Here is a 10,930-nt window from a genome sequence, read left to right as displayed (position 1 = left end):
CTAGTTATGCCGCGTTAGCCACCCAAGTAATAAATAATTTTTTTTAATTTTTGATACTGCAAGACTAAAGATTTGCCGATCAAAGAACAAATTGAAATGTGTGATAAACTAATGGGTTCAAAGAAACACAAAGGAAGTTTCAATTAATTTTTTTTTTTTTTTTTTTTTTTCACTTTTTGCTGTCCATTAATTGATTAACATTTTTTTTTAATAAAAAAAAAATTATTTTTTATTTTTTATTTTTTTTTATCATTTCTTTAGTTTTGATTAACAATTATTATTATTTTTTTTTCCATTTCCTTAGTTTCATAAGAGCAATAATGCAACCTACATTCTAATATTATTTGCTTTTTATTTTTTATTTATTTTTAACCCATTCATATTTAATCATTATAAAATTAAATTTACAATTAAATAATTAATGTTACTATTTCCATTTCCTTAGTTTCATAAGAGCAATAATGCAACCTACATTCTAATATTATTTGCTTTTTATTTTTTATTTATTTTTAACCCATTCATATTTAATCATTATAAAATTAAATTTACAATTAAATAATTAATGTTACTATTTCCATTTCCTTAGTTTCATAAGAGCAATAATGCAACCTACATTCTAATATTATTTGCTTTTTATTTTTTATTTATTTTTAACCCATTCATATTTAATCATTATAAAATTAAATTTACAATTAAATAATTAATGTTACTATAATTTTTTTTTATTGATTCCATGTATAAAGTCTTGGCTTTATATTTTGTCAAATTAAAATAAAATAGCTTCATCTTTATGTATAGAAAAATAATAAAAAGTAGAGAATTTGTTAAGAAAAATAAAATGTAAATAAAACATTTGTAGATATAATAGATGGAGAGAGTGATTTTTGTTATAAAAGTAGTGAATTGTATTTTTTTGTTTTGTTTTTTTTTTTCCCTCCAATTTTCATCCATACCAAATTGAAAATTACAGTCAAATATGTGCATTGGAGAACCTGAATGTTATGTGAGTCGAACTTTTCAGAATGTAAGAAATTACATTAATTGATTCTCATTTTTTTTAGCCTTGCTTAGTTACATAATTTTCTATACATAAATTATGTAATCAAAGTTATCTTTGCGAAGTTGTGGTGATATATAAACTACGTGGTCTAACTATTCTAACCTTAAAAGAAATTATTATCTAATATTTTAATTTTATTTTTTTTAACTAGAGCGAGATTTTTTTTTTTAAATAATAATTTATAAACGAACAAAAACATTTTCATTCGCTCAATTAGATATAACAGTTCGGCTTAAACTTGTTTATTAATCGATCCTAATTTGGTATCCTAATTTGGTTGTATAAGTTTTTTGTATTTTTATTTTTTATTTAAATGTTGTGATCGAGGTTTGATTTCTTTCCGTTTTCTTTTGTTCTTCTTGTATTTCGAAAATTTTAAAAAAAATTATTCATGTCAAGGATTTTCCTACTAATGTATGGAGTAGTATTTTTTAGACATAAACAACCTCATTTTATTTCTAAATTACATTTTCTTAAAAATAAAATAAAGCTATTTTTATCTTGTGTAATACGACTTAAATAAGACAGAGTAATCAAGTACGAGTCATTGAGTCATTCTTATATGGTGTAATAAGATCGAATAACCAAGTAATTTGTATAAGCCATTCTTATCCAGTGTAGTAAGACCAAGTAATCGAGTACGACTCAATCTTATTCAGTGTACTTCGTAATAGTACTAAATTAGGTATGAAGTACACTAATTAATCGAGTACGAGTCAGTCTTATCCAATGTACTTCATAATAGTACTCCCTCCGTTTTTAAATACTTGTTCCACTTTTTATTTCTGGCCGTTTTCAAATACTTGCTTCATTTCCTTAAATTATTTGGAAAACTTTAGAATATTTAATTCATTTTTCTCAACTAGTGGATCCAACCTAAATCATATTTTATTAATTTCATATTCTCTCTCTAGTCTCTTCCAATTCTCTTAACTACTTTTGCTTTTTATAATTTTTTTTATTCTTCCACATACCCCACTACCTCCATATTTAATTACTTTTTTCAATTTTTCCTAAAACTCCGCACATAGAATAATGGATCAAGTATTTAAAAATAGAGGGAGTGATAAATTAGGTATGAAATACACTAATTAATCGAGTACGAGTCAGTCTTATTCAATGATTAGGTATGAAATACACTAATTAATCGAGTACGAGTCAGTTTTATCAAGGAGCGGCAGAAACAGTGACTCTAGTTTCTCCGATTCCACTCCGAATGAAATAATGCCGCGATGAGACAATTCACTGGGAATGTCAAAGTCAGCAGAGAGCTTCCTTACTCTGCTAGTAATCGCTAATCTGTAAAAACCCCCATTTTCTCACTTCTCAACAACAAACACCACGCCTTCACACTCTCACAACCTTCAAGATTCCCTTCTTCAATGCTTCTTCCCCCTTAATAAATTAAAATTAAATTCACCCCCTTTTTCTCTCTCTTCATCTGGGCACTTTCGTCTGCTGGTTTTTCTTCCTTTGGTTATTTGGTAAGCACCCTTTCTTCAATTCTTGCAATTGTTGCAAATTGCATGCTGATTTTTATGTTTGAATTTCCCAGATAATTTTATACGCAAATTTACTGTTTCTGCTAGAATGATGTGAAAAAACTTGTTATTGGGTTATCTTATAAACCAATTGTTGTAGTTTTATGCTGAATTGCTGCCGTTTAACTTCTGCTTTCATGAATTTTTTTTGTACTTTTTATTGGTTCTGTGTTATGTGATTGTGGGGTTGAGTTGATTTTGTCTGCTACGAAACGTCCGAACGAGGAAAGTTTGTACTTTGAAGCATTTTTGTTGAGAGTTTGTACTAAATGTGCCAATTCATAAGAAGTTTCTAGCTTTGATTAGATGTATCTGGAAACTTGGCCTATTCATTGGGAGTGAGTGTAAATTTTAGTGCACCTATTGTTTAGGAGACAAAGAGAGAGGGGGGGGGGGTGGTTGTCTTTTAAATTGGATTCAGAGGCGGTTGAGGAATAGGGGGGGGGGGATTATAGCCATTCTCTTCCCGGGACCCAGTCTGAGCCTGGTGAGTCGCTCCTTATTCGTGTGCTGATCAAAGGCCAAAACTTCTTGCAATTTGCTCGATAGGAATATTAATAGTCCAATACCATATCTAGGAAATGTTTGTTACATATCAAGGAAATGTGTGTTACCATTCCTAACTTAAACTATTAGCCTATTAGGTGGCCTTAATAATGGTCAACATATAGTATAATTAATTGGGGTTTTGTTGGTTTTGCCATATTTTAGTTAGCTTCTCGTTTCTCCTGGTTGATAAGATCAATATAGATAATGGGGTTTAATTTGAAAAGAGATCAAGAAATCTTGGGCTTAATTGTTTAATGCTTGGGAATTTGGTAGATCATTGCACCACTTTTGTTTGATAAAGAGTAGATTCTGTTGGGTTAGGGATCACGTTTTTTAGGGAAGTTTGCTTCCCCTAACTGTAATTGTGGAAATTGTCCCTTTCTTCTTTCCCAGTTTTAGAATTTTTTTTTTTATAGTGTTGGCGGGTGGAGTGATTACGTGTTGTGGTGTCATTTTGGTGTATGACATATTTCAATATCTTACAATCCTTTGCTTATGTTTATGGAGTCATTTTTTTATAATAGTTTTTCTTTCTGTGCTCCTCGACAATTTTTTTTAATAAGTTTGAAGTCCCTTGAGAGCTTTATAGTCACTTAATAAATGCTACATTGTAGTATTCTCCTTTAACCTTGTGAGGTTTTGTTGTTTCATATAGATAATTTATTGGATTAGCAACTGTTAATGCTAATATGATTTGTCTGAAGTGTAGGGGCTCTCTTAAAAGACCAGCTTAGTAATGTGCTTAAACACATTTCTCTTGGGTGCTATTCCTTATAAATTCTAGGTCATTGAGTGCTCGCACTTTCTCGTGTATTGTGCATTGGTTTGTGTAGCCCAGTAATTTTGCATACTAAGTTAAAAAATGGGAAAGGGAGGTCTTGCAAATGGTAAGGGACATGATGAAAGGGGAAAGAATGGAGATCTGGATAAACAGTCCTATGCTGAGTTCAGACCAGGAGACATAACGTGGATCAAGCTTCGTGGAACTTCATGGTGGCCTGCGCAAGTACATTTGCTTGTCTCAATTTCTTTTTGTAATTTTCCATGATTGTCAGGCTGATTTCTACTTCTACATGCTCTTGAAATAGATTGTGGATGGGAATGCAGTAAGTGATAATGCTAAACCTCGCAAGGGAAAAAGTGGTGAAGTTCTTGTGCGCCTATATGGAACATATAAGTAGTAAGTATTTTTTTTTCTTGACTTTCAGTTTTCTGTTGAGCATTTCATGAAACATCTATTATTAAACCCCAATTTGACTGTTTTGCAGCCTGCACATGGACCCTGTGAAAAGTCTCTTGGAGTTTACTAATGTGAGTTTTAATTCCTAATCTTTGTTAAAGGCTTAAAGGTGATATTTTTTTGATCCCCTTAATTTATTAATAAAAAATTGATGTCGTTATACTTCTTGACTATTCAATAGTGCCCACCAAATGTCACTTAATGCATTGACTGTCTTGTTCACTTCTCTTTGTTGATTGTTAATCTCTCAGGTACTAAAGCGAAATAATAGTACTCAAAGGGAGATGTTTAAGAAGGCTTTGGATCAGGTAGTTTTATCTGTTATTTATGTCTGTTTAGGTAAAATTTATCTGATAGTAGTATATGTTTTGCCTTAATTGAATTATTTCATTAACTAAACGTGATAATAGGACCTTTCTGAGTTACAATCTGGGAGAACCAACACACGGAAGGTCAAGGCCAAAGGTTAGCTGAATCTGTAATTGACAGTTCTCTGTTGAATTTTTTTGCCCATGTCTTCTTTTCTTGTTTTCTAGGGTAGGGGAGGTTTGATGTTTGGCCAATTTGTTTGTTGAGCTGTAGTTTTAGTATTGCCTGAAAAGAATTGTCGAGTTATTGTCAGAAACAAATTTATGTAATGTTTTGTATAAAATGACGGTTAGATTTGGTAGTTCGCTTTGGTATTAGTTGGGCAAACATCGTAATATATTGGTTTTGGCGTGAAAGACTGCTGCAAGATGTGTTTTAGTGGTGGTGGTTGTTCAGACTCAAAATGGCTTTTGGTCAAGTGAGCTTTTTAGAAAGTTTGCTCACCTTGAGGCTATCCAAGTCCCCAAGGGTATTTTATTATATATTTGTAGTTAATATGAGCAATGAAAGATATGCTTTACCTCTTCTACCTCCTCCTAGTTGAGTATAGTATCTATATATGTAAAAGTTAAAAGAATACGAACATTTCCTTTCAATCATTTTCTATTAGCATCTCTAGATTGTCGTGAACGGAGTGCAATTTTACAGTTTAATTATTCATCAATTTTAATTTTTAATGTTCATCTTTCATTTGTTGTCCATAATTCCAGACAATTGAGTGAAATATTTTTCAAATTTGTAAACTGCATTCTATGAAGTTGGCTATGTTGCTGCTTGGTTGGGATGCAACTTGCATGTCTGCCCTTATTGAGAGTATCCTGGGTTTAATATTGAGCAGCACTGAGATAAGTGATTAATGACAAGACAAAATGCTGAGATAACATGCACAAGTTTTCATTATGTATGAGAAATTTCTTTTCAGCAGCTTAGAGTTCTGAAGATTCGTAGTTGGCTGGAAGGGGAGTAGGGGGATCTATGTAATGTTTGTATAATGTCTCATATTAGAAAGAGAACAACATATTCCTGACAAATTGACAATAATGAATGCTTCATTGTTTGCAAGCGTGTTTTTATGTGTAACAAATGTGCGTTGTCATGATTTCTCGAGATTGCATTTATTAGTTGATATACTGTGACATGTTGTGTCCATAATAACTTTGAAATACTGCATGTTAATTTGTTTTGGAAAAGCTTTATATTCTATGTTAGAGATTGATAGATGTCAATACATGGAAAACTAATGCAGGGAATGACAGTGTACACAAGGAAAAACCAGTATCTTCTAAAAGAGGATTTGAAGAGCACGATGTAAGTACATTTTTATCTACTTGTAGTTTCTTTCAGACAATTGATCATGAGTTGTTAACTTTGTATAGATGACGATCGATCTGTTAACCAAACTCACAGCTATGGAGAAACTACTTCATATAAGACTTAACCTGACAAGTTCTTTGATAATTCTGGCAATAAGGTCACATTTGTTTTTCTCTATGGTTGATGTTTCAGGATGACACTCCTAAAAAGCCTGATGGAAGTGCTCGGAGATTGAAAGTAATGCAGGATCTTGGCCTCACAGCTCCTTCCGGTTCACCCTTTCTAAAAAATGGTCAGGTTTTATCTGTTGTGAAGTGAACTAAATAATTGCAATCAAGGTACATTTACCCCAAAACCATATAATCTGCAGTATCATGATTCATAAACAATGATTTATTCATTTCTGCGATGCCTCTTGAAATTTGCAGGTACCGTTTTGTAACCATTGTGGAAATCCTGGACCTTTTTCTCATCTTCCATGCTTTTGGCAAGCAATTTTGCCTCTTTGGTCTTGCCCTTCTCATTGATGATAGTATAGAAGTAAATAGTAAAAGAAATGTAGAGAAATTCTTGGGAACTTTTGATGAACCTGGAGTTGATTGGTCATGGCAGTTCTGATGTTAGTCTCCGTCTTCATTATCCTTTCTTTCTTCCTCATCATTGTTATAGTGATTGAATTTCTTATTTGGTAGTGTTATTCTAATCTCAAGCAGTTGTTGGCGATCTCTCTGAAATTTGCAGTGCTTGGTGAGAATAACCAGGAGAGCAAAGGATTGTAGTTAGCTTTGATAGGGGCATTTGAGCTGTATTATTCTATTCATTTAGCAGCCTTTTGTTGTAGAACAACCAAAGAGTGAAATGCTTCCATTGATGAAAGTTTAGTTGATGTCTAACATCTTAATTAATTTGTTTTTTTTTCTTTTCTTTACTGTTCAATGACACAGCGTTTTTGCCTCATCTGGCTTGTACTTCTGCAAACTTTCAAATACTAAAGGTTTAGAAAAAGTAGAGCATTAGACTGACATTGAAATGAATTAGTTTTCATTGAATATAAAATGCAGCCTTTTCTTAGATAAACAGAACCAATTAGCAATTGCATGCTGTGTGAGTGTGTGACTGCCCTCTTGGACTAAGTCTGATCTCGTGAGATAAATAGCTATGTTTTGGATTAGTGTCATGGTATCTCATATAATTATGGGCTATTGCTGGTATGCATTAAATAAGCATGCTTGGTGGAGATGGTGGAAAACTTACCTTGTGAATTTGAGGCCACAAATTCGAGCCCTACAATTTAAAGATTCTCGATCTTACCTTCGCCTTTATGTTTAAGTGTTGAGCCTCTTGACTTATAAAAAGTGTTGGTTTGGTAGGATCTTTGTTAAATTTTTTTTTTTTCCAAATGACTGATGGCATAATAGGTCATTAAATGACCTACATGTTCACATTGTAGTGATCCGTTCATGCACGACGTGGAAGTGACGACTTGTGATAAGGTGCATAAGTATCATTTGCTATTCATAGTAATGCCTAATCTAGTAATCTTGATTTATGTGAGATATTGTCATATTGGTATCCACTTGTCCGTAGACTTTTCTTCAAAATAGTATTAGCTTGTATTTTTGGATTATGACCTCATAATGGGTGACATATTTTCTTGTACAAACTTCCACAAGCAAGATGCTATAATTTGTAGCTTAATTAATTACGTACGTAGCAGCCACTCAAGCTTGACCATTTCAATTCAACATATCATAGTGAAAGAAAATTCAGTAGCTTGCCCTATATAACACACATAACACCCTTCCAATTTCACCAAGAGCACATTATTACACCATAAACATGAAATCCTATGTAACCTGTGTTCTCATTTTCTTGCCTTGCTTCCTAGGAATAATATCAGCTGAGCAATGTGGTACACAGGCCGGTGGTGCACTATGCCCCAACGGCCTTTGTTGTAGCCAACACGGGTGGTGCGGGACTACCACTCCTTATTGCGGGACTGGCTGTCAAAGCCAGTGTACGCCAGGCAGCTCTAGTCCCAGCACACCAACACCCTCAGCCTCTGGGGATGTTGGGTCAATCATCACCCCTGCCCTCTTTGATCAAATGCTTAAACACCGTAATGAAAATAGCTGCCCTGGTCGCGGGTTTTACACCTATAATGCTTTCATTGCTGCTGCCCGTTCTTTCAATGGGTTTGGCACTACTGGAGATGTTACTACTCGCAAAAGAGAGCTCGCTGCTTTCTTTGCTCAAACCTCTCATGAAACTACTGGTTAGTCATTTAATTTGGTTCATTGCTCATAATCTTAGAAACTTCTTTATTTTATGATCTAACCAACACAAAAAGGACTCTATATTAATGAATTCAATCAATTCATAAAACCTTATGCCAAGATCTTTTAAATCATATGTGGTCTATTATTTAGGAATATGAATACTTCATAATTTTTTTTCGCTGTCGGTGGAGCAATAAATAAAAAAAATTACTTTCACTCTATCAAACTGTAATCAATTGAAACCAAAAGTGACATTTATTTGTAATACAGTATCTTGGTCAGATCAATTGCTTAGAGTAAATGAGTCATGCAAGTTGTTTTTATTATTCACAAAGAAACATCTTTTTCTTTTGTTTTTTATTTTCGACAAAAGAACATCTTTTTCTAACCAAACCAAGTTGTATACATATTCACTTATTCAATTGACACAATTCACACAAATAAATGATTATTAAGTATTGAGTGAGTAAGATTGACAACGAAAAGTTTATGAAGAAATATACATTGTCTTTGTCTTATATTGCTTAATATATACGGAGGATCAGTGTCGCTTACCAAATAAATTAATGTATTCTCTCGTAAAGTGTTAAACCGTTTATAATAAACGCAATTTTACTGGGTGTATTTTACTTTCAGGAGGATGGGCTACTGCACCAGATGGCCCATATTCTTGGGGTTACTGTTTTCTCAGAGAACAGGGCAACCCACCAGCTTATTGTGACCCTGGTTCGCCATGTCCTGCGGGTAAAATGTACTACGGAAGAGGCCCCATCCAATTAACCCAGTAAGTATTAGCTTTTTTTACAACCGACCCCACTTATGGAATTAAAGCTTTGAGTGATTGATACTAGCTTTGTTTATGTTGCAACAACAAATTATTAAAACAATATAACTATTTTTTTCTATGCAATTGACTACATAGGCGCTTATATTGTTGCATGACTTGTGCAGCAACTACAACTATGATCTAGCAGGTAAAGCCATAAAAGCTGACCTTATAAACAACCCGGATTTAGTAGCCACTGACGCTACCATATCATTCAAGACAGCAGTATGGTTTTGGATGACAGCACAAGGCAACAAGCCCTCGTGCCACAATGTCATCGTTGGAGGGTGGAACCCATCAGCAGCGGACCAGGCTGCAGGCCGTGTCCCAGGTTATGGCGTGATTACTAATATCATCAATGGTGGGAAAGAATGTGGTAAAGGCCAAAATGATAAGGTGGCTGATCGTATTGGGTTTTATAAGAGGTATTGTGATATCTTGGGAGTAAGCTATGGAAACAACTTAGATTGCTACTCCCAGCAACCCTTTGCTTAATAACATATGGTATACAAAGAACATGTAATAATATCATGACAACATAAAGTTGAAGTTGTGTTATTTTCAGTGTAATAAATCTTTAACATCCTTGGAGTAATACCATTGGATCTTTTATATGATAAAAGTGCATATATAATTCGCAACATATCGAGGACCAAGAGTTGAGTTAATGAGCTACTAATATGATCCCATTATACTTTATACTTGATCCCACCACTTTGACCATTATACTTCATATTTACTTGATCCCACCACTTTTGTTTGTGGTTTACCACAATAGGGTAGTCAATAACTCAATAAGTTGAGAGAGAAAAGTGGTGGGATTGTGAAGTAAGTTTTTATAATTTAGATTGGAAGGAGTCAATGAGAGAGAAAAGTGGTGGGATCAAGTATGAAGTATAATGGGCATGAAAGTAAAATTGTGGTCTCCTATCTATGACCATATGACAGACTTTGAGGAACAAACGTGAAAGAAAATAGGGCAAACTAAATACGTAGTACCTTTATCTTTGTCCTGGATGCAACTAAGTACTTAACTCTAGCCCTTCTAGGTGTAATGTGTACCCAATTTTTTAGTTTTTTTATGTGATCATTTTATCATTTTTGCTCATTCATTCAAAGAATATAAAATAAAGCTAAACGGATAATATGAGAACATAAAACTTGGGAACAACTAGTACAAACATTACGAGGAGACAAAAGACTAGTTGGTTAACATTGGTTCCTAAACAAGTCCTTATGCCATGTAGTATAGGTTTAATTAGACTTAATACGTTATTTACAAAAACAATACTCCGTAGTATCAATAAAGGATAGTGTAATGATAAAAAGATAATAAAAGTGAGATTCAATCATGATCTTTATGTAATACGGAGTACGGAATTACAAATTATTATTCATATAATAACGCAGGGTATTAGCCGATCTCAAAAATTAGTTTAAGAAATGATCTTTAGTAACACTTTATTTTTAATTTTCTCTTTGGTGAATAGTAAAAAAACTTATTATCTTTGATAACCATGAATTATTGTATTAATTTACTTATAACATTAATGATAATTTTTATTAAATCTTTAACTATAGTTAGATTATTTTTTTTTTAAAAAAAAACCACCCACCCCATGCACCCCTCTTTCCTCGCTAGTCGACCCACCTCCAGACCTCTCCTATGCCGACAACCCTACCCCAGCCACCCTGCTCTGCTTGTCGACCCACCAAAAAAAAATCAAATTAAATAAAACAAGTCACCCACCC

General features: G+C 33.3%; 2 protein-coding genes across 4 annotated transcripts; both read left to right on the top strand.

Moving 5' to 3' along the window:
- The first annotated feature begins 2,123 nt into the window (after positions 1–2,123).
- On the top strand, positions 2,124–7,078 carry LOC110709747 (histone-lysine N-methyltransferase ATX1-like). Of its 3 annotated transcripts, none has more exons than XM_021887976.1 (9): positions 2,124–2,544; positions 3,984–4,156; positions 4,239–4,330; positions 4,419–4,461; positions 4,642–4,698; positions 4,801–4,855; positions 6,006–6,067; positions 6,266–6,411; positions 6,502–7,078. In XM_021887976.1, the coding sequence occupies exons 2-8, from the start codon at positions 4,013–4,015 to the stop codon at positions 6,389–6,391; spliced, it is 579 nt and encodes a 192-aa protein (XP_021743668.1). In that variant the 5' UTR covers positions 2,124–2,544; positions 3,984–4,012; the 3' UTR covers positions 6,392–6,411; positions 6,502–7,078. The 3 variants fall into 3 exon arrangements, with proteins under 3 accessions (XP_021743668.1, XP_021743666.1, XP_021743667.1); XM_021887974.1 differs by having other exon boundaries at positions 2,125–2,544; positions 3,860–4,156; XM_021887975.1 differs by having other exon boundaries at positions 2,125–2,544; positions 3,855–4,156.
- A 743-nt stretch (positions 7,079–7,821) lies between these two features.
- LOC110709746 (basic endochitinase-like) lies at positions 7,822–9,821 on the top strand. Its single transcript, XM_021887973.1, has 3 exons — positions 7,822–8,348; positions 8,989–9,136; positions 9,304–9,821. The coding sequence occupies exons 1-3, from the start codon at positions 7,913–7,915 to the stop codon at positions 9,671–9,673; spliced, it is 954 nt and encodes a 317-aa protein (XP_021743665.1). The 5' UTR covers positions 7,822–7,912; the 3' UTR covers positions 9,674–9,821.
- The last annotated feature ends 1,109 nt before the right edge of the window (positions 9,822–10,930 follow it).

This window comes from Chenopodium quinoa, unplaced genomic scaffold, assembly GCF_001683475.1.
Source record: "Chenopodium quinoa cultivar QQ74 unplaced genomic scaffold, ASM168347v1, whole genome shotgun sequence".
NCBI classification, from domain to species: Eukaryota; Viridiplantae; Streptophyta; class Magnoliopsida; order Caryophyllales; family Amaranthaceae; genus Chenopodium; species Chenopodium quinoa.
The sequence above is the reverse complement of the archived record's forward strand: the minus strand, read 5'-3'. Positions and strand labels throughout refer to the sequence as shown.

What these genes read in the sequence shown, in the direction of transcription:
- LOC110709747 (XM_021887976.1), top strand. Translation starts at nt 4,013, where the DNA reads ATGGGAAAGGGAGGTCTTGCAAATGGTAAGGGACATGATGAAAGGGGA. An exon ending in CTTCATGGTGGCCTGCGCAA is followed by an intron (nt 4,157 to 4,238) that starts GTACATTTGCTT and finishes CTCTTGAAATAG; the next exon opens with ATTGTGGATGGGAATGCAGT. An exon ending in GAGGATTTGAAGAGCACGAT is followed by an intron (nt 6,068 to 6,265) that starts GTAAGTACATTT and finishes TTGATGTTTCAG; the next exon opens with GATGACACTCCTAAAAAGCC.
- LOC110709746 (XM_021887973.1), top strand. Translation starts at nt 7,913, where the DNA reads ATGAAATCCTATGTAACCTGTGTTCTCATTTTCTTGCCTTGCTTCCTA. An exon ending in AACCTCTCATGAAACTACTG is followed by an intron (nt 8,349 to 8,988) that starts GTTAGTCATTTA and finishes TTTTACTTTCAG; the next exon opens with GAGGATGGGCTACTGCACCA. An exon ending in GGCCCCATCCAATTAACCCA is followed by an intron (nt 9,137 to 9,303) that starts GTAAGTATTAGC and finishes TGACTTGTGCAG; the next exon opens with CAACTACAACTATGATCTAG.